Source organism: Onychostruthus taczanowskii, unplaced genomic scaffold (assembly GCF_017590055.1).
Source record: "Onychostruthus taczanowskii isolate IOZ18803 unplaced genomic scaffold, ASM1759005v1 scaffold1, whole genome shotgun sequence".
NCBI lineage: Eukaryota > Metazoa > Chordata > Aves > Passeriformes > Passeridae > Onychostruthus > Onychostruthus taczanowskii.
Genome location: NW_024496525.1, coordinates 6,876,693 through 6,899,720, shown reverse-complemented (window position 1 = coordinate 6,899,720; position 23,028 = coordinate 6,876,693). Strand labels below are relative to the sequence as shown.

The 23,028-nt window shown below is 40.4% G+C and overlaps 2 protein-coding genes across 2 annotated transcripts in view; both read right to left on the bottom strand.

Annotated features, from left to right (window-relative positions):
* Positions 1-17,930, bottom strand: part of LOC121341553 (cytochrome c oxidase assembly protein COX16 homolog, mitochondrial) — a 47,812-nt gene extending 29,882 nt beyond the window's left edge. Inside the window, exons 1-2 of the mRNA XM_041415172.1 lie at positions 17,809-17,930; positions 6,614-6,691 (exon numbers count right to left, since the gene is read on the bottom strand). Coding sequence (XP_041271106.1) covers positions 6,614-6,691; positions 17,809-17,868 — 138 coding nt within the window. The 5' untranslated portion in view covers positions 17,869-17,930. The remainder of the gene's footprint in view (positions 1-6,613; positions 6,692-17,808) is intronic.
* Positions 17,931-22,761: 4,831 nt separating this feature from the next.
* The window catches only part of LOC121341414 (deubiquitinase DESI2-like), a 50,199-nt gene continuing 49,932 nt past the window's right edge, over positions 22,762-23,028 (bottom strand). Inside the window, exon 5 of the mRNA XM_041414923.1 lies at positions 22,762-23,004. Within this exon, the coding sequence (XP_041270857.1) occupies positions 22,762-23,004 (243 nt within the window). The remainder of the gene's footprint in view (positions 23,005-23,028) is intronic.

Genomic DNA, 23,028 nt, shown 5'->3' with positions numbered 1-23,028 from the left:
TAGCTGAGCAGGTACTGAAATTTCACTTCCTTATCTTTAATAATACAAAGAACCCATTTAGAGTCTTTTGAGTATTAACAGTGGTAATTTAAATTGACCTTAGCATTGGTAGGGGATGTTTGCACACCAGGAAGCCTAGAGGATGAGTCTTAATCCATCTAAATCCATTTGGAATAAAATAAAGCAAAAAGCCTGCAGAACACATAAGGCATGGGACAATCCAGTAGCAGTAAAGTCCACTAATTGTTATTAAAACACTGTGTAAGCCTGCAGAACACATAAGGCATGGGACAATCCAGTAGCAGTAAACAGTCCACTAATTGTTATTAGAACACTGTGGACTTTGCCAGTCCAGTCCAATCACAGTGGCTTGTCCTATCCACATTACTCCTTGAAATGGTGAAGTCCATCAAGTTTTGGTCAGACTGAGGATCTCGGGGAACACCACAGTGTAACAGGACTTCAAACATGGATGCTTATCCACTAAGAATTGCAGTAAGTATATCTTGCAGTTTTCAGTCAATAGAAAAGTTTGTGGAAGAAAATTAAAAACACACCTTTTCAGCTTGCTACCTATTTCAGTTAAATTCTTAGCATCTTTGGTAGTTTTTCAACTAGAGCAAATACTGGGTTTTAACACAGAAGCAGGTCCTCAACTAAGATAAACAAGTCAGCTTGCAGTAAACCAGACTCATCTAGTAGCTTGCAGTATGTGTCGTGATGGAGACCATCCACTGACATTCCACAAATCTAAGTAAAAATAAATAATATGATTTGTGTAATTTTAAACACTATAGACACATTTAGAGGTTTAAGTGATTTTGTTTTAGAATTTTCACCTTATATGAAACATATTATTTAAAGGAAAAAATGATGAAACATATAGAAACACAACATTATTCATAAACCATACTAACATTACACCAAACATTGAAATTACATTTTATTCTCTAATGTTTATTTTTGAAACAAACAAACTAAAGAAACAAACCAAACTTTTCCTGGGGCACAGAAATCCTGTCCAGATGGACTTTATAGGCAAGTAAAATGGAAGCAATAATCAACAGTTTCTACTGCACTACTCCAGGACATGCCCATATGTGCAACTCCCACAGACATACCTGAGGCAGTTTACGTAAGGACAGCAACAGGAATGTGCCAGCCAGCAACAAGGCACAGCCTTGTCCAGTCACTTGCAGATGTATTCCCTTTTTGGGTGGATGCTGAACCTCATTTAAACACTGTGCTGCTGCAGTTACAACCATTGGACTCAACAGTGTGAAACTCATTGCAGTACATGTGTGAACAGAGCAATGTTTTGACAGCAACACTAAAGCATTCCAATAGGCAGATACCACCTCTTAACTATACACTTATAACAACGAGAAAATGCTGGACTGATTTCCTACACTTTTCTGAGGCAAATGTCTGATGTGTTCTTGCTTGACAAAGTCTCATGGAAACCTGTCAGCTCTCTGCTCCTGTTTCTTCCTAGTTATTTTACACTGACCGAGAACACTTGAAGTAATGGATCTCACCTGAGGAAATTTTTTAATACTCATATGAATTTAAATAATTCCTTATATTTGAATTAATTAACTTTCCTATTTCCTGTGTAAAGTGGAGCAGCATTAATTACCTATATTCTACAGACTAAGTGAGATAGGCAGAGAGGAGCTCTGTGGTGCAGGAGGCAGCTAAAGAGAGAAGCTGAATAAGATGGATATAAAATTTCCAGTGAGAGCAGTGGGTGTTATTTAAATCACATGCTGCTGAGGGTCTCCTGACACCACTAATGAGATTAAAGACACAATGTTAAAGAACAGCACTAGGGACCAACTAGCAATATTCTAAGTAATTCTGAGTATAACCAACCAGTCAACATGCTTCCACCACCATCAAGCCCCACTATGAGACCTGCTGTAAACCAGAAAGTCAGACTGCCACAAATGATCATATTAACTTTCTTTTCTCTTTCATTTTTCAAAGGACAGCAAGGTTTCCAGAATAATCTTCTGCACACATGTGCTCTTTTTCTCAATTCAAGTCCAGGATTGCAAAATGAAAGTCGAGATCCTCACAGTTACATAATATCTTGAACTAGTACCTTAAGACAAAGCAAATATACAATAAATGAAGATTCACAATGGCAACAATAACACTCTAGAGGTGTCAATAAGCCATACCTCATGGGTAGCTACATGCCAGCCAACTGGTCAAAAACACTAGCTAAGAAATGTTAAAGGCAATGTGCAGTCTGCATAAAGCAGGCTTTACACTCCTAGTGTGCTTACTGAGTATGCTTCCATGCACCACCACCATTCTTTTCATGCCCTTTCTGGGTTTACAGGCTCATTGCTTACAGAGAATGGTGAAAGAACAGGTCAGGAACCTTCATTTTCATCTGGATTTTTAACTCCTGGAACACAAGGCTCATAGAGAATGGTGAAAGAACAGGTCAGGAACCTTCATTGTCATCTGGATTTTAACTCCTGGAACACAATGCAACAGTCATACACATTTAAATGCACAACAACCAGTATGAGGGTAAAACTCCTAGAGGAGAAATTGAAATTCTATTATTTTGACTCTTTACTGCCTCCACTTTCTACCTCACTAAGACAGAAAACATGAGTATTATTTCTTAGCATTCTACTTTTGGGGTGCACTCACTTTGCACAGAACAAAAGAAAAGTGAACAGGATCTTCATAGCTTGTAAAGAGATAAGTATGCAACACTATTGTACATAACCCACAGCAAGAAACATTTGCAGACTTCAAAGACTAATTGATGTTTTGTTTCCTAACAAAATGGCACAGAGATTCCAGCTTTCTTAGATGTGCTTCTGCTACACATTACCCTGGAGGAGCTCATTCAGTCTTATCCTATCCCAAAAGTCTGAAAACCTGCCTTGCAATGATACTTCTTCAACAGAGTCAATTTAGAGCTTAAAAACTCTCTTACTCTAAATGATTTGCTCATGGGAACAAAGCATAATTCAAGGTAGTTAATATATCACTTCCCTTCAATTCTCTACAGTAGCTATTAGCCAGCAGTACAGACCACACCCCATGTTCCAAGATTCTTATATCCAAAACTAAATCTGAATCAGCAAGTCTATACAACACCTGGAATGACAACAATGGGTGCACAGTATATAAAAATAATTTATTGATATGTAGTTGAGAAAATGTTTTCTGTATATTTAACAGAAATTACATTTTCAGTAAAAAAATATAAATTAAATAAACATTTCCAATTACATACACAGGAAGAAAGACAATGAAAGAGCCTAGTCTTCCATTTATGAATAAAGGCATCTGGAACAATGCTTGTACAAACCTACTAATTTCTTCTCTGTTAATTCCACATGGTTTTCCCATAAGCATACCTCGTTTTCTGTAACCAAGTTTGATTTGCATAAATTCTTCCCAGAAAGTGAACAATTACCTAACCTAATGATTTCTCCATTAATGGACATTTTGGCAACAACAGATAATGGAGAAATCCTCAATTAGTTTCAGGAGAATTCTGAGTAGCATAAACAAGCATTACATCAGTAAGAGCCTCAGTAAGCTTCCTTTAAATGCAGGGCATTCATTGTGCTGAGGGAATATGACTGATCTAGGTATTCTGAGAAGATAAAAGTGTAGCCAAAATGGTTTTTTGCTTTTGCAAGAGATGGCCATATCTGAAGTCCTGATACTCAAAGATCAACTAAATGGATGAACTATCTGCTCTTTAGATACTAATAGGCCCTCTTCAGCTGCAGCTCTAGGCTCTGTCTCTCTACCTTCTGCATGGACTGAGCTGCACTCCAAGATCCCAAAACACAGCCCAAATGAACAAGAGGACACAACTCCTTTTGCAGCCCCTTCTCAGCCCCACTCCACCTACAGCTGTAGGTTCTGTCTCCCTCCCAACCTAATGCTACCCCAGCCCAATGCACCACAACCAAATCATACTCCCTCAAAAGTCCAAACCACCATCTTCTCTTGAATTTGAATACTTTTATCAGGGAATGTTCTTCAAAAATCAGTTTGTCATCAGTGACGTAGTCTTTAATACTAATGCAGCTTTTTTCATTAAGGCACAAGAACCCAAAGTGGAAGCTAGCCCCTCAGTCACTGAAACACAGACTACACAGCAGCAGCTCCACTGCAGTGCTGCCTTTGAATATCACTCTTGACTGAGAAGTTGCTTACTAATGTGATTTCCCTCTAAGCACAGTGTGAAGTTAAGAGTGAGGAAAAGGTAAAAGGAAAAGAATGGGTGCTTTTCAAGGCAAAGGATCATAGTTTAGCATCTGAAATGCATTAGAGATTGACCACAAAAGGATTATTTAAGTTTTGTCTTTTTAGCAGTTGAATTAGCAAGAAAACATTCAGGAATCATGCTTACAGAAAGTGACATACTGGAGTTTGCCCATCCCTAAAAAATAATCAAAAAAGACAGGCACTTGGGTGTTATGAATCCTAGCCTGCTTTAGGATTTGTGCAACCTCCATTTTTTGAGCAGTAAAATGTAAATAATAATCCTACCTTTTCTGGCAGTAGGACTATGAAGCTTAATTCATTTAAATTCTGTGAAAGTCTTCAGAGCTTCTTGTATTGAAACTATTATTTAATTACATATTTTTATTATTCTGAAGGAGAAGCTGTAACAAAACAAAATCTTATTTCTTTTATTGCTTATTGCATTTTTGCATCCAAGCCCCCAATAAGAGCACTAGTCCATCTGTCCCTGTTCTGATAAGGATTTACAGTACTACAACTCTGTTACAAGAGAAAAGCATCAGGATTTTAACAGCACTTTTAAATTACTCATATTAACATTCTTTTCCCGAGTTCCATGTACATTTTAAACTAGATTTTTTTATCCATTAAAATACATTCAAGTCTCATTGGCTGTCTTATTTAGTGAATTAGAATGGCTTTCAGCTCTGTTTTTATGGACATAGAAGCACAAATGAATGAAACACATTGCTTTGATTTGTCCATCTACAAACACGCCCAAAATTGGTGTTGCTAGTTCTGAGCCAATACTGCACTGTTCTTTACTTCAATGTCATCTACTTCTGAATAAAACTGCATGGAAAAGAAAAAGAAAACACAAAAGTGATGCTGCAGACTTAAGTAATGGCTAGAGCCTAAACCAGAAGTCCTCTTTTAGCTTTTCAGAGTTTAAGAACTCCAGGATGAAACAGCTGCCACTCAGAGCTTTCATGTACTACTGACAAACTCAGTAATGCTTCCCTTGATTACAAACGCTGGGAAAAAGAGTCACGTAGTCCTGAATTAGCACAACTATTAACAGTGTTTTTCCCTGAGTTGCTATCACAGTGCAAATCATGGGGGTCAAATGCAATACACTGAGTACGAATCTGACCCAAAAACTAAAAGAAACACAACAGGCAAATTCCTGCTCCACTGTGATCCCCCATCTGGTTGGAGAAAAACTTAAAAGGTTCCAACTGGTCCTAAAAGGCTAGAAATTATAGAAAAAAAGCACTCTTCTCTAGTGCTAGAAGACAGCACTAGAGAAAAGGTTTGTAAGATTACTCTCCCTGATCTACAGGTTCTGTCATACTCAGTTCTGAGCAGGAGTGGGCTACAGGCTGCATGGAAGGTCATAACCAGGTATGCAACACAGAGAACCATGAGGAATAATTAAAGTCATTCACATGGTCCACAAGTGTCTAAGACAAAACAAAGGATTTTTTCCTCCTGACTCTCAACAGCTGAGGATCTCAAATTCACCACAGTTGAAACCCACAGTATCCAGAGTCCTGCACAACTTTTTTTTTCTATAAAATTGCATAGAGTCTTTAAAACAGCTTTGTGCAACCTGCAGCGGCTCTGAGAAACCAGAGAGACCAGAAAGTCTCTCTGCATTGCAATAGCAAACCTGCATATTACCAAACCAAGGAAAGCAAGCCAATATAACTTTCTGGTAAACTGACACACTCCTTTCAGATAATTTCATATGCAATTTTGAACTTGGAGGGATAAGTAGCACTAGTAAACATGCTTTTTCCCTCAGAAAGAAGGTTTCAGGTTCATTTTAAAAAAGGCTTCTTATATACAAGATAATCTGACACAATGGGTAGAGACTAGCTCCTGTTTCCTTCACAAGGCTTAAAGAACAGGATGTAGCACATTGTCAAAGGTACCTGCTTGTCTCAGTCAATGCACAGCCAAGCCCTGGAAACCATCTAACATTATATGCTCACTGCCAAGTATTGTTTGAAAACCGAACCCTTTAAAATATCAGTTTTCCTAGTCTAAATTGGATACAGTACCCTCATAATAACCTCCTTCTGACATGCTGCACTTCCTTCTCAGGATTCAGAATTGTCACTTAGAATCAACCAAATGAACAAAATGTTTCTATTATTTATGTTGATTTTTTCACGGATGGCAAAGGATTCATCATCATGTCGGTCTCTTTATCATCACCTGCTCTGCCTACTGCCTGCGAGACCCAGCTGTAGCTCAGGGCCAAGCAGTGAAAGGCAAATCCCCTACACCAAGTTTGCTTGTCCTATCAATTCTTTAGAAAGCAGCATGTGGGCATAAGGAAATGAAAAGCAAACAAAATAAATTAAACTACCTTGCCATGTAGTTCGTGAACATCGTATCTTATCTGAGCAAATTCACGGAGTCCAAAAGATCCTCCAATGAGATAGAGCTGAAAACAGAATGAAAACAGATGTGTTAGGACTGCTACAGAAAAGAACGCTTTGCACACCTACAAAAAAATACTGTGCATACTGACCCAATTCATGTACCAAGAGACTATACTATTTTTCCAACAGAAACACCAGGAGCTGAAGAAAATAATACTTCAGAAAATAAGTATGGGTGCCTTCTTCCACTCTCTGAGCCTGGATTTCACACATTTCCTCCTTCTTACAAAGACAGCTGCTACATGACTCAGACTTTCCAGGGACTTCCTCTCCTCTTACCCCTTCTTTTCCCTCCCCATGTGGTTTCCTGACATAATGGCAGCAAAGGAACCTTTACCTCACTGCCACAGGTTTTATCCTCACAAATTTTCAAACTCTATGGGGAAGTAGCAGTGCCACGCTGACTTACTCTGATGTCTGTGAGTAACAGATCTAATTAAGCTTCGGAACAGACCATGACTGTAGCTATAGTTCAATAACATATTATCACCCAGGCTAAGAAATCACATCCAGCACACCTATCCTTTTATTACTCCTTAGTTATCCTGCAATTTCCTCCATGCCTGTGAAGCTTAAGAATAATAAAGGGAGAAAGGGAAGGACTTCATATCCACATAAGAAATCATTATATTATTCTTTCTTATGAGAGAGTGCTATCACAAAACTGTGTATGTATTTTTACCATTAGAAATGGATAGACCATCCAAAGATGAAGTATTGTTTAAAAAGAGACATGAAAATTAGCTTAGAAATCTAGCTACTTTGTGTAAGAGTCAGGTCCCTTGCTACTGCTCTGGCCTCACAGTGTCTGCTGTTCTCTGTTAATGCAGATACATAGGAGGCCAAAAGGCTTCACATCTAGAGACACACATCTAAGGAAGGTGGAAGGATGAGGAAGTTCTAAGGACCTGAGTCAAAGTAGGAAAAAAATCCAAACAAAACCCACCACCACTACCCTCTTTCATCATGCAACTTTGCTGTTACAGTCCTTCATTACAGGCTGTAGCTGAACTGCTGTTTTCCACGCACTGCTGGCTGAATTCTTACTACATATTAGGTTTGCAGCAATGGCCAGTGTCCAAGAATTGTTATAATTATGCTGTGCAGGTTAGTCACAGTGCATGTTCATTCTGGAAAGTGGAAGTTCATGTCACTGTGGCCACAAAGAATTAGAAATTGGAAACAAAAACCTGCCTTCTACACTTAGTCATTCTCAAAGTTGCAGGACTGCATTACTTCCCACCAAGCAGGTAAAATTACTCAGAACCACACAAACACTCTCTCCACGCACACACTTCAACACTGCTAAGGTACAGACTGGTACCCCAGAACTGATGGACTCTAACCAAAGAAGAAGAAACTTTTCATCAACAGCCAGGAGTTAAAGGCTCCAGAGCCTCCTTCTGGCCCTTTCAAAAAGCCTTAAAATCCAACTGATAATAAAAACAGACACAAATTTTGCAATTTGAACACCCAGTTGCTAGGCCACTAGACCTCTAGCATCAGAAAGCCAATCAGATAATCATCATATGGTATCAAGTCAAACAGACACAAATTTTGCAATTTGAACACCCAGTTGCTAGGCCACTAGACCACTAGCGTCAGAAAGCCAATCAGAAAAATCATCATATGGTATCAACAGAACCATATGATGGTTTCAGCAACTAGAAATATGAATGACCAAAAACTGGATGGCATCATACTTGTGCCATAAATGTTTCAAGGGATTAATGATCTTGCAGATATTGAATCATCAAAATACTCAGTAAGACAAAAAAAAAAAAAAAAAAAAAAAAAAAAAAAAAAAAAGAAAGGTCTTCCTTGTGTCAGTATTTTGGTAAGAAAAAAATAACAGAAAGCAGGAAATAAAGTGCTCCAAATGGTTAAAAACAACTTGGACATTATTCAAGATTTATTCAATCAAATCAGAAGATTTGTCAGATGAAGATATGGTAGCACAAATGCTAAAAATCTCAAGGATCAGACTGTAATTGAATTTTAACATGGTTGACACCTCAGCATAAATTTTCATTAGCTGATCTTCTTTAATTCCTAACAAGTATTACGTTAATTTACAGCCACTGTGTTAATAAACTTTAAGTCCTAATAAACACAAATCTGAAATGCTATAGACAAGTTTATGGCTATTACAAACCAGAGCTCATTGCCTTTTTTTCGTATTAGCATGCGTCAAAGAATGTCTATGGCAAGGCAAAAGCAACTGCACTAGAAATGGTTCAGTTATTAAACCAGGCAGAAAGCAGCAATCACTTATGACATCAATTAAAAATTAATCTGCTCAAAAATAAACATGTATGGAATATATCCTGTTATGAGATGCAACACGAACAATTGGAAGACTTTGGCTTCCAAAGCCATGCTGTAAACTAAAGAGGAAGTATTACATTCTTTAGTGTGAAAACTCTGTAATGTACACTGCAACTATGAAAAATCAAGTTTTTGCAAGGTTGTTGTATGAAGTAAGTCACATGCTACTCACTTGGTCTCATCACATCCTGTCGCTTGTTTGACAGCGACCATCCGCGACACAGTGCATTTTATATTTGCAGCTACACACAGCAGAGAAGTTGATGCACGCACCTCTCATGCTCTGTTTTGGAATTCAGGTTTTGGCCTGACGCTGCAGTTTTACTCACAACGCCTTGGTACTACTAAGAGGAAAAAACCCACTTGGTTTGTGATGTACCTTTGCTCTTCATACAGCAGAAGCAGCGTACCAAGTTGGCACATTTAGCTTATCAGGCATTACCAGTATGGTTGCCTTTACATTTCCAGTACTGCAACGGCTGATTTATCTTACCATGAAACATCAGTTAAGCACCATCAGAGACAAAGCACATTGATGCTGTAAGAAAGTACAAATGCTGCTGAAATATTACACAGTGTAAGGCTGGAAGGTTAGGACTAAGATTAAATAGTTTTGCGAAGTACAGGATACACACAAAGAATCTAAATAATATGTTTACAAGCCCACTTGACCAATGTTCTAAAGAACCAAAAATGATGTCTGACTTTACTGCAAAACCAGACCAGAATCAGTCATATTCAGCACTTATTTAATCAACCAACAGCATATCAATATAGTCAGCTGACAGCCCTGAGCATGAATTGCATTCATCTACACAAGCCAGAGCAGCTATGGACAGCTATTCAGTCAATTAGCTTTTTGAAAACTGTGCTCAAAAGCCAATAAAAGAAGGTATAAATGAATTTATGCAACTGTAATACTATTAAAGGTAGCAAAGGACTCAGTGACTGACAATGCATGGAGTAAAACTATGAGTCTTGGCTTTAAATGTTTCCTTTCTCTTCTGGTGCACTGTGAGGGAAGATGCCCTCACTACCTTAATTTCAGCTGGCTGTATTTATACACAACAGTGAACCAGTGAGAATCACCAGTCAAAATAATTAGAAGCAGGATAAGACTCAAAATTTCCAGCACCATTATTGGCTTGTTGGCTTTGCATATTCTGTATGTCTCACATACTTTTCTAATTGCCCAAACTGTGAAACAAAGATAATCCCTACATTCTTTGCAAAACACTCTTCAGTTAAAAAAGCACCAACAATGTACAAATTTGCCCAATGTAACCCGAAAGCAACAGCGAAATCCAGTATGTTCCATCCACTAGTCCGGGCATAAAAAGACAGTAGAAGCTATTCAGGATACAATATAAATATAAGTTAGGTTGGCACCATTCTAATGAAGTCAGGATCAAGTTCACTCTCCTGTTAACTGAAGAGAGAAAAGTAATGTCACATATAATAAAAATTAATTTTTTTCATTACAATTTTAAAATCATACAGATACTTAATGTACATTATAAAATATGAAGGCATTGGCATCTGAAGGATACTCAAGCTGCAAAGTTCATAAATACCTGCATTCTTTTATTGTGAGGGAACTATTCATTTTACTTGCTTCACAATGCAGAGAAAAAAACATTACATAGTGAACATCATCTGTCTCGTTACTTGAATGCTCTCAGCAGATTGATGAAATGATAGTAACATCTCATTTTTTCCTTTACACCTCAAGTTTAACTTAGGGAGGCAAAGGTCATTAACCATTACTAGTGAGCCAGCATTTAACACCAAAGCAAACAGCTTAATAGCACTGCTAGCACAACCCCCATGAAAGATCCCACATTGGATTATTCCTTTATGTTTCAATGAGTACACAAAAAACTCCCTACAATGTTGTAATGCAATTATGCATGCATGGAAGACTTGCATGTTCCAAAACAAAATGAAAGATAGGATGTGACATAAGAGCACCATCTGTCACATACACTCAGCAACCTCAATAAACATTTTATGCAAAAAAATGACATAAAATTCTCTTTAATAACATTCTTTTAAAAATTCTATTTGTTCATGTCTCCATTGGAAAGTATGTTATGCAATCAGTTATAGATGGTATCAGATCCCCTGAACCACATCTTAGGATGGGAAATACTTGTACTTGTCACCAACTACAGTGGGTGGTCATTGAGGGCTCATAACAGCAGAACTTAGGACTTACAACAGATCCCTTTTTTAGTTTCCTGCATAATCTAAAGTAACCAACTTCACTTCACCGGGTTAACAAAATAGTAAGAAACTGCTTCTCTGGCAGTACCAGCAAAATGCCATGTTATAGGCATCCCTGTTGTTAGAGAAAGCCATTCCTACTACAGCACCAGTCATGAAAGACAATTACAAAGTCATAAATCCCTAAATTAACCAAATCACCACGTTTAGTGCTGCCAACACAAACCATGCGGTGCTAGAAAATGTTATGTATACAAAGAAGGAACATGGTAATTTTCTAACCTCTCCTTTAAGACTGCTGCTACAGAACTCTCCAGCTATTCATCAGGAGCTTCAAAACTAGACCAGTAGTGAATTAATTTAGTTTAGTTTGCAGTGATCACAGCAAAGAGAGTTTTGGGGGTTCCTTTTAAAAGAACTGTCAGATGTGCAGCGCGAGACTGGTGAAAGATGGCAATTTGGCAGTCCAGAAGACTGAAGTCTCTTATCTTTTCCCTAAATAAAGTAGCAGGGCAAATTGCCAATCCCAGAAAAAACCAGGCAAGTCATCTTAACCTGAAGCGCCCCCCTCTGCCAGCTCTGACCCTCGAAAGTTTATTTCCCACAGCCATTCCTGCACTTGGCTCTAACACTCCAACTGCAGAGAAGAGAGAAAAACAGTGCAGCATCTTCTCAGAAACTTACTAAATCCTCTCCTCACCCTGAGTGGAAGAAAAAGAGGATCTACCTTTACTTCTTGCCTACAAAAATGGAAATAACTTTAAGTTCACACCAGAGGTCTCCTTTGAGGGAAAGCAGAAACCAAACCCATGCACCATCAGGAGTTATTTCATTCAAAGGTCCATCGAGGAAGCAAATGCTCTGACTTAATGCATGTGCTAGAATCTCACACTGTAGAAAGGCTGAACTGCACTCAAAAAGGGGTGAAATACAGCAGTAGATGACCATGCTGGCATTCAGGACACAGCTGCTGGTACAAACTGGAGCCAATTGTTACTGAATGATAAAGCAGAGTGTAGTTTGCACAGCGTGTAGAACATGTGCAGAATATTAAATCTGGCCCAAGGTATCAGGTTAATTGGCTCAGTAAGAAAATGTTCAAAGCCATGATTTTAAAGATTGCAAATATGAATGGCTACAGGCCAGAGAACAAAAAAAAAAAATCCTGTCCATAACCTTTCAATCTTACTATTCAATGTCTTAAAGGAAACAAAACTTTTGTTATGCTGTTATTCTTATTTTATTATTCACAATTTTGTGTGAAATGTCCAACTCATAATAGGTTTTAAACCAAAGAAAATGCATGTAATAGAAATCAATCTAAGAATAATACAGATGAGATAGAAACCCATACGTTCCTCAATGTGAACATGAGCAAAAAAGGGCATTTTCAGCCACAGCACTGTCATTTTGCATTACACACACTGCTTGGGCTGGTCAGACAGCAAAGGAATTTCACTCTGCAGCTGCAGATGTTAGAAATCCAAGTCTGTCCTGGTAGTTGAGCTGCAGTTTCTGAACACCACCTTCATTTTCTCCATCAGCTTCTAAAAAACAAAATTTAAATTCCTTATTAAAATTATCATTTCCACAACTCACAAGTTCAAATGTAGCCAAGGAAAACTACAGTAAGAAAGTGTTTACATCTTGTGGCAAGCTGCTATTCTTGTGATGTGTTAGGCCCTGATCAAAACTGCAATAAACTGAAACCTGCATGAAAGAACATAAAAAGAAACCACAGTAAGTATTATTTCCCTCTTGCTAATCCTGGGCAAAAAATGAAGATTAAACATTCTGTAGAATAAACGTGAATCTTTTACCACCACAATCCTTTGAAGAAGTGGGAGACCTGGGGCAGGACTAAACACTGGAAGTCTGGACTTCTGTTCTGAGGCTCAACAGAGAACCTCAGACGCCCCAAGTGCCAGATTAGTCCATTCTAACAGCATTAAACTATGCAAATGCACTCTTTATGCTTTGAAATGAAACAGAAGTTTTAAGACCTAACAGTCAACTGAAAGATGGAAGTCAGCTAATTCAGACTGCAAAAACTGGACTTCACAGAAGCCCATGCAGCCTGAACACTCTGGCTTCCACTCAAGCACTAACAGCTCCAGGGCTGGTTTTGTCTGGAACAGCTCCACACTGTGGATTCAAAGACACACAGATGAACAGGAGATGCAAAGCAGAAGCACAGCTGCCTGTACCTCCTGCTTTGGCAATACTAGACACGACATGTAAAACACCGAAGACAAGATCCACAAGGAGAAGCAAAGTACTTGTAAAAGCAGTCATTACAGGATGAGGGGGAAAACCCCACAAAACCCCAGGAAAAGGAAGTCAAAATCTACAGCAATAGGGACGGAGAATGTTGTAACATAGTGCAAATCTGAAAATCTGCATTACTATACACACAGTGTGATATACTTATTTTAGGTGTGCAATAAAAATCATCAAATGAACCATAGACTATATTTTCCTTCTGCTAGAATGTCACTTCAGATACTCAGAACATAATTTTTTCCCTTGTAACATACTGACAGAACTGGAACTGCATGTATACATTCATTTTGCAACTCGGAGAGTTTGAAAAATCCTTGCCTAGAATCAGGTGGAGACACAACCACAAAGGCAAGTCTTGGGAAGTGCTGTGAGCATATGAAAGAATAGGGGGGGTTTTAACACGTGTTTTACATTTGTCACTACTTTGCAATTTTGAAATCCAGACTTGTTTCCTTAATGATACAGAGCCATCATTTAAACCTGTTGGAAAAAAATTAACTTCCAGCAGACTTCAAATATTCCAAATGTACCAGAGAGGTGACCTTACATGTTGAGTGTCCCATAAGGAAGGTGTGATGCTGGATGCACCAGCAGGAAGCCAAGGAGCCTTGCTCTCTCAGGATCTTACAGAAGCATCACTGCAGCAGTATGACATTGACAGACACATCCCTTTTGCTCAGGTAGAGTTGATTGTGGAATATAAAGCAGCAGAAACTGAAGCCCTCCTTTTATAATAGAGCCATGAATGCTGAAGACTTGTAAGTTAAACTTTATGTGATTAGGAAAGAGTTCCTGTAATCAAAATAGCAAACAGAGATGTCAATATAGGTGACAAAGATGTTTAAGTTACCACAGAGGTGGCACAGCCCTCTACTGCAACAGCAAATTTCAGATACACCTGTAAGGTTGCTGGAGCTCATCCCAACATCTAGACAGATGGTACCACCTTCAGAAATGCTTTGGGATTACTCACTTGATCACATTCAAGCTGCTGAGACATTCCATACCAGGTTACATCGCTGTCTCCAGCATGCTTACTGTTCATGCCACACAGAGATACTATATCTGCAAATTTTATAAAGTTACAGAAAAATTCACAAAGCAACGTCTCCTGCAAGTTCAAGTCCTAGCCCCTACAGTTTTGTTGTTGCTCACAAAGAAACACTTTTTTCAGCTACTGAGAAAGTACCACTGAAAACTGTGATTTACACATCTTACTCTGAAAACTAGTGTCAGTATGAAGTTTAAAGACTAACCATGAAAATTCCTATTCCACTGAAATATTCTAGCAGCCCCAAGACCAAATGAACAAATAAAAAACTATCAGGATAACTTACACTAAAAACTAAGAAATCTTATACAGATATATTTTGTGGGGTGGATGATGAGACACCCATTTTCTTTGAATTAGGATTTCTTTGACCATGGAGCCTTAGCGATTTTGACACAGAGATTTTTTATTCAAATCAAAAAAACAAACATGGTACTGATGAAAAGTTCAGCAGTACTGAAGAAAAGTCCTGCATCAGTCTAGAGAGAAGAAAATTATGTACAGAATGTAATAATCTAACAGAAACCTTTAGTTTCAATATTATTAACAAATTCAGCAGAATTGAAAGGATTGCAAAAGCATGCTCCTTCTGATTCTTTGCCTAGATTCACTGTCATTTTTGCTGTAATTGATCTTTTAGCACAATTCTGTTCAGCTTAAGAGGTGCCTTCAGAGCTCCATAGACAGCTGGGTAACTGACAATTGCACGAATTTTCCTTTTTCTTACTCCCCGGGAAGCCTTTGGGCAGCAAGTCAGAAACACTCTGAAGTATTCACAAGGAAGAATAATTTTAAGGCAGGGAGACATGAAACCCTGGAAAGCAATATAATAGAAAATTCTCTATACAATATTGTGTCTGGAGGAAAGAGCTCTGTCGCAACAGGAACAGAATGAAATTAGGCAGTACAAAGTCAAAGAAACCAGCCTCAAAAATTCCTGCTATGACCTACGGAAAACCTTGCAAGAACACTGGGGATGGCCAAAAGTACAACCACAGGCCTGGCCTGGGATGCTGGTCCTGGCTCCAGCGCTGAAGCAGAACTGAGACAATCTATGCCATTGCTGCCAGCTGGCTGTTCAAGCTCACCTTAAAACCCCTAGTTATATATCAGTTACATATATTTGCCAAAAAACAGCAGTATTTTCCTAACACACCATCACCTCTCTTGGGGGTACTTTCCCAAGTGATAAAAGGCAATCACTACTCTCAGTGTACAATGTACAGAACTTTGCAGACTTGTCTAAAACAAACTAAGCCAATTCCTTCAAGCATTCCTTAAAGGTAGAATGTCAGCTTAACCTTTTATGTTGCTTTCCTCTAGACTTTACAGTTCGTCTTCATCACCTCCACACGGCACCGTGGCAGAATGGCACCACAGAGCTAAAAAGTAACTCCAGCTGAGGACTGAGTACACAGGAACAATCCTGTTTCATGTTTTCCACTCTGCTTTTGACAAGTTCCTCCATCTTGTAATGACACTTCTGTTTTTTCACAAAAATACAGCCCACATTATGTCTGCAGGACCTACCTTACCTCCAAAGATACCTTTTAATTTGGCAAGCACGTGGTAACTATATTTTATAGTATCTTTTAAATCCTTTTGAGAACTAAAAAGATAAGAAACATATCTTTGCCCTATTTCTCTGAAATGAAATTCTTACAGGGAAGATAATGTAGAAAGTTTTATCAAAATCAGAATCTTGTGTATCAGTTGAATCTCCTCACCTACTACTAGTTAATCTGATACTCTAATTATTAAAAAGCAGTGGTGATTTTTTCTCCTCCACTAGGTCACCACCTCTAAGTATCTATAATTTAATCACACAGTATTTTCCCCAGGCCTTCCACAGAGTTAAAATTGCACCAGAGAATACTAAACTGCCTGATCTTCCCCGATTCTGGAAGTAGCAAGCCTCAAATAATTACATAACAGAAAGCACCATAAACTAAAACTATATCCAACCTTTAACATCTAAGCAAGGTGTTGTTAAACTGAAGAATATCGTCAGAGCACTCATACATGAAAAATCCAAACCCAAAATAAATTTGGTCTAAGCACGAAAGCAGCACAGTTCTGGACAGCCTCTCGGGTACACATGCAGGCAAGCAGGATACCTGACGAGCTGTAACACTGTGCATCATCACTTCAGGAAAGGTGCTGTAGGCAGAGTTTGTGTGCAACAGCATGGAATAGAGCTGCTGATGCAAACGATTTCATGTAGTTGTGGTATTATCACACTGTTTTGTTGGTCTGCTTGGCTTAACTGTTTCCATTTCTTACAAATGCCTTCATCAATATTTCTAGAAAAGATACTTCATCAGTAACCTTCACTATAGAACATCAGAACTATAGAATACCCCTTTAAAATAATGGCCTTAAACTTTTTTAACTCTAACAAGTGTCAATGTCCTTCTTTGATCCACTCCATTTTCCAAGGCATGCTGCTGAATATTTGAGGAAGATGGCACTGATTTCTCTAGTAGCTCTATAAAATTTGAATTATCCTTTGCCTTATTCTTTATCCACCTTGAAGTTTGTTTACTTTTTCCAAACCAACTATATAGATGGATAAGGAGATACGAATTGCACAAACAGAAACCACACTGGCCTTGGTGCTGCTTTGTCCTCCTTCCCGAGTTTTTATCCATAAGTGCCTCTGTATTTTTTCATTTTTCCCCTAATGAACACAGGTGTTTAGGACAGAGAAGTGCAACCTAATGTGCACTATCTACAGACATAGTGTGTGTAAGTGAGACTTATAATTTTGTTTTAATCCTTCACCCTCAACTGCTCTAAAAAGTTACACCTCACTCATTAGTTTGAGCACAGCTGCTACCTATAACCTCAACTCACGTCACTCAAAATCTTTCCGCTTATTTAGATATACAAATCATCACACCAGCAGTACCACTGCAGTTTAAAACCCAATGAAAAGCTACAGAAAGTAAGACAAGAAACACAAGCGGTGCTTCACAGGAAAAAAAACAGACCCAAAACAAAACCAAACCATCCGCAAAAAGCATTTTCCTCAGCTCCCAGTTAGGAATATCTTGAGGAGTATGTTTTATAACCGTGTCCCTGAGCTCCGGGCAGCACACGGCTCCCGCCGCCCCCTCTCCGCCCCGCACAGCCGCTGCCGAGGAGGGGACAGCAGCAGAGCGCCCGCCCGCGGAGCTCCGCCCGCCGCGGCCCCCGGCACCGCCAGCGGCCTCCCCGCGCCCCGCTCACCAGCAGGGGCACCCCGAAGGTCATCGTGCGGCCCCTCCACAGCCGCCGCAGCTTCTCCATTCCCCGCTCCCGCCCCACGGGCCCGTCGCCGCCCTCCCGCCTCCGGCCCGGCCCCGGCGCTTCCGGCGGGACGCGGCTCCGCCGCCACAGCGGCGCCTCCGCCGCGGCACCGCGCCCGGCACGCCGGTTCCGCTGCGGCCCGGGCGGCGGGGCAGCGCCTGCGACATGGCTGGGCATCGGCCGCGACTCAGGCCGGCCCCCTTCCCTCCACACATCGCCCCGACACTCACATCCCCCACACACCCCCTGACGCTTTCCTTCACAGCTCGTTGATGAGCACAGTGAGCAGGCCTAGGCAGGAGCTGCATCTTTTCATTCTGTAGCCTGCTTTCCTAAGCAAAGAAGATTGACGACCGTGATCATCTGTTTTTCTGCGTTATAATCCCTTGTCCCAGTCAAAATTAACCAAAAAATCCTTTTAAAAACAAAGTTGGCTACAACCGTGCTAGTGAACAGCCTTACTCTGATATTTAGAGCCAATAGTCCTTCATATGTGCCAGGAATGAAATGTGCTGTGCCAGCCGCCCCAACACGCCTCAGCTGCAGCCGCACGCACAGCGTTGGAGCGCTGACCTGTTACAGACAAGAGCAGCCATTCCCCAGGCATAGGCTGCAATGTTTTTACAAATTACTGTAGCCAGACGTTCTGCCCTGTTCTGGTAGCCTGTGACAATCACCAGATGGAAACAGGAGTCTGTCAGGTCCTCTTTTACATACTTCTGAATCACTACACAGCCTTTTCACATCCCAAGTCATTGCTGACGGCATGGGATGCGGGGCAGGGATGAAGTGGATACAAGGCACCTGCTGCCTCAACTCAAAGAGTAATTTAAAAACATTTGAAGATGGAACATTGATGATCCCTTCCTTTGGTTTTCTCCATTATTCCAGGAAGTGGTGGAGGTACTTAATAAAGTTTTCTGACCATGTTAATTAGATAGCACATATATACAAACTGAAATAAGAATAAAATCAAACACATATAGTAAGATAAGCTAATATTATTGCAGTCTAATATCCACTAACTTGTTCTGAGAGCCCTACCAGTCTAGAGAGAAAGAAACAGAACTGAAGAATAAAAAACAGCATGGCAGGAAGTGACCATTTCTTGAGTACCTCAGTAACACAAAAAAGAAACAGAACTGAAGAATAAAAAACAGCATGGCAGGAAGTGACCTTGAGTACCTCAGTAACACAATGGCAGCATGGGTCTGAATTCCAGAGATGCAAGATGCAAACGTTCAGCTGGGACAGCAAGAGCAGGAGAACAGGTCTGTCAGTGTCCATCCGCACGCTGTGCTGGGCCTGGGATGAACTCATCACAGAGCACAGGCTCAGTGCTGGGAAACGAGCACACCCAGGGCCTCGGAAAGCACAAGTGTCCCTTCTAAAGAGTTTGAGTAAAATAAGCCTCAAATCACAGACTTGTGAAGAGGAAGACAACTGACCAGAAAGAAACCAGAAAGAATAATGTCATGAAATTAAGCAAGCCTCAAATCACAGACTTGTGAAGAGGAAGACAACTGACCAGAAAGAAACCAGAAAAACAAAAATGTCATGAAATTAAGAAAGTTGCTACTATAGATAAAGACATGCTGAGAAATGAGGTTATTACTTGCTTCCCTCCTTTTATGCCTTCCCTAGCAACAGTCTGTTCTGTACCTTTAATATTCCAGGGTTAGGCTAACCTCACCTCCAGTCTCAGTGTCCCACCTGAATACTATTAGGTCACTGCTAGAGACGTAACCCACAGCTGCTGATGCCCATGTGTAGAATTGGTGCTCTCTCATCCCAGCTTCTAAAATGACACCAAAAGTCCTGGCTGTAAGAAGAAGGGTTAAGAGTTTGTTCCACTGCTATAAGGTGCTCTTTTTAAGATTCATACAGTGTTTTTGTTTTCGTTGATAACTGCTGTTGGTATTTAAAATTTTCCACATGGTGTTATGCAGAGAAAGCAGCAAGAGAAAGTAGATGTGTAATTAAATACAAATATGATATAATTATGTAATAACAACAACTTTGTAATAATTGGAAGGATAATAAAAAAGCCTAAGACAAACATGCTGAGCCAGAGATGAACAGTAAATTAGGGTGTTAAAATGTCTTACTGTTTAATAATCTAAAATGCTATTAAATTACAAAGGTAAAGCCATCATCAATATATATTTTATTTCCACAGTGTCACTTTGTTCTTTTCATTATTGGTTGATCAGTCACCTTGAACAGAGAGTTTTGAAGATTGGAATATATTCTGGGTTTGATTTACAGCAGAGGTTTGATGCCTCCTTGATGTGACCCATATTGTCATAAACAGACAGACAAACATAAAAGTGGGTAAACAAACATCTGGGGGTTTTATGACATTCACAGCTGGCCCCAAATGTTGTTCCCAATTTCAAGCACATATTTATGTTCCCAAGTAAGTTTTCTTGTCCAGGTTTTCATCCAGTTAAGCATTTTTTACTTTGTGAAGTACTGTGAGAGGGTTTTCTGTGTGAAATGTGACTCTGGAGCTCATCTCCTAGATGTATACATGATGCTTCCTCTGAAGGTGCAGAGCAGAAACACAAGGGTGATTGCTGACTGGCTTTTGTCACAGCAAAGGGAACGAGGTGTTTCTGACTGCAGTTGCCCTGGTCTAGACAAATGCTCTGGGAAAGCCTCTTCTCACTTTCCCCCTGAGAAGGACCTTTAAAATTCATTGCACATAATGTGCTGCTGGCTGTTGGCAGAAACCCTGGGAACTTCAGACAAATGAAGCTTGCAATGCTGCAATGGTTTAGGCTGCAATGACCACGACTGCAGGGGAATACAGAGTGAAATGGTACATTGTGCAATATGGTTTCTGGGCAGTGGCATGGAGATCATGATGGAAATCACATTAAATATCCCTGGACAAGGCATACTAATCAAGATCGGTATTGGACTGGTTACCAGGAACTGCAGAATTGCTCACAATGCAGCATTGGCTGTGGATAGCCAAGGTAAGTAAGGAACGTGACTTTAGTTCAGTACAGAACTTGCAGCAGTTTGTACAGAGGATGAAAATGAGAGGCATGTTGTAAAGGTGTTGTTGTCTAAACACGTATCACTTCAGGAGGCAATGGAGCGAGGCCATCCTGTGAGTTACATTTCCTTCCAGTAGATCTCTCCAGAGCCTCCTGCTTCACTAAGGGCATGCATATATAACAAACCATTAAATGTTGTCTGTGCAGACATGATGCACATCATAGCTGAGACCTTCAGCCCTGAAAGCACACACTCCTGTATACCTGAGCTAAAGAAACAGCTGGTTGGATTTATCATACATTTGTGACTGAAAAAAGGAAACAACCAACATCTTAAGGGCTTGTAGTTCCCTCTGAGTTCAGGATGGAAGTCCTGACTTGGTAGTAGCTTTTGAGAACACAATTTCTAAAATGGTAACTCCCTCTCAGCACAGTGCCTGTTCCTTTTTCATCCTCCTTTATGTAGCCAAGAGAAGTTGCAAGGGAGGGAGGGGACCTGGATTTCCCCTTTCATTCTTTCCTACACCTTCTGACTAGAATTCCTAGTGAGGTAATTGAGTGGAAAAGTTAGTGTACTTGTCCTTTCCTCATTCTGTGCTTTCTCATCAGCTGTCAGAATTAGCATAAATACATCCAAGGACCATATTCTTGTCAGGAGCCAGCTTGGAGAGGCCAATGAGCCAGCTCTGCCCATTTTTCATTCCACTGAAATAGTGCACACAGTGGAAGGCACCATGGTGGCCCATGCATTGAAGGGTCATTTGTGCTTTCCAGATGTGGCCCTAAGTTTTCCCCTCCACCTCTGAAAAGGGAGGAGAAAGGAACAGGTTGACATTCTTTGGGTTCACCATTTGTTTTTTACCTTCTTGGGTTGGCTTGAAAATAGGCCAGGGAAGGATGGCTCTGAAGCCATGTTTTTATGTCTGTGAGTGCAGGAGGAAAACCTGAAGGAAATACTGCCCTTCCAAACAGATTCACTCTCCTCTTCCTTGTGCTCAGGAAGGCCATTTTCCCAAATACAGCCAGCAAATGTCAGCTAGGAGAGAGATTCCCGGGGGGGGGGGGGGGGGGGGAAGGAAACCAGGAACGCTGCCTAGGATTAGGAAAACTGAGAGGGATCTGTGCCAAAAAGCACCAATATGGTTGAGTCATCTCTGCATCTACTTAGTAGCTGCCTCTAATCACCACAGCCCCATGCTCTTTTTGACCCCAAAGAAAAGCCACAGTAACACATTCATTTTCTAGGTTCTTTGTTATTATTTTCAAGAGCAGGACAATCATTTAAGCTCTTAAATTTGAGTACTGAAAACAGGTGGTTGTAGAACAGGAGCACCTTTCATTTGTCCTTCACATGATTTAGAAACCTGATAATTACAAAAGGGATGGATCTGAGTGGAGTTTGTTGCTGGTCTAAGAGATGAGAAGGTTGAGTTCTGGCTCTGGTTCCTTCACTGGGTGTGGGCAGGTGATTTGTCATTGGGGAAGCAAAAACCCAGTCAAAATAGAGAAGAGACTGCTGGGCTTAAATGGGTGGAGGGAAAGATAAAAAGATAAAACAGTTCCAGAGAAGGAACATCACAGTATGTGCACTCTGCCCATACACATGATCTCGTGCCTGAGGGAGTCAGCAGTCCTCTGTAGATCAAGGATCATGGAGGCCCCTGGAGGTGAATACAGTTTAGTCACCACGATCCTCAGTTCTGTCTTGGGGTTCACAGTCATTTTGCCAAGCAACTGTAGTGGCAGTCCTTGGAAAAGGGACTGAAGCGGAAAGGGTCTTCTCTCCCCTGTGTTTTCTGTTGAAGAGAGAAACCAATGTATGCAAAAGGGTGTGAGAAATAAATAGAAGAGAGCAGGGATGTTATCTGGGGCCCAACTAGGCAGTTTAGACCCGTGTATGTCTACAGGTCCGTGATGTGCCTGAGGCTGAGGGGGCTGCAGAGGTGGAGGGGGACTCCTCATCCGTTGTGTCCCCTTGTTCCTCCTTGTGGAGACCAAGGCTGATGTGGCTCTGCAGGGCTGCTGGGGTCAGCCATTCCTTGGGGAGGCAGCTCTGGAGGAAGGGGATGCACGAGCTGAAGTAGGCCAGGCGGTTCACCCAGCGGGGGATCTCTTTCCCACATAATATCTGTGGAGTAAACCAAATGGGAGC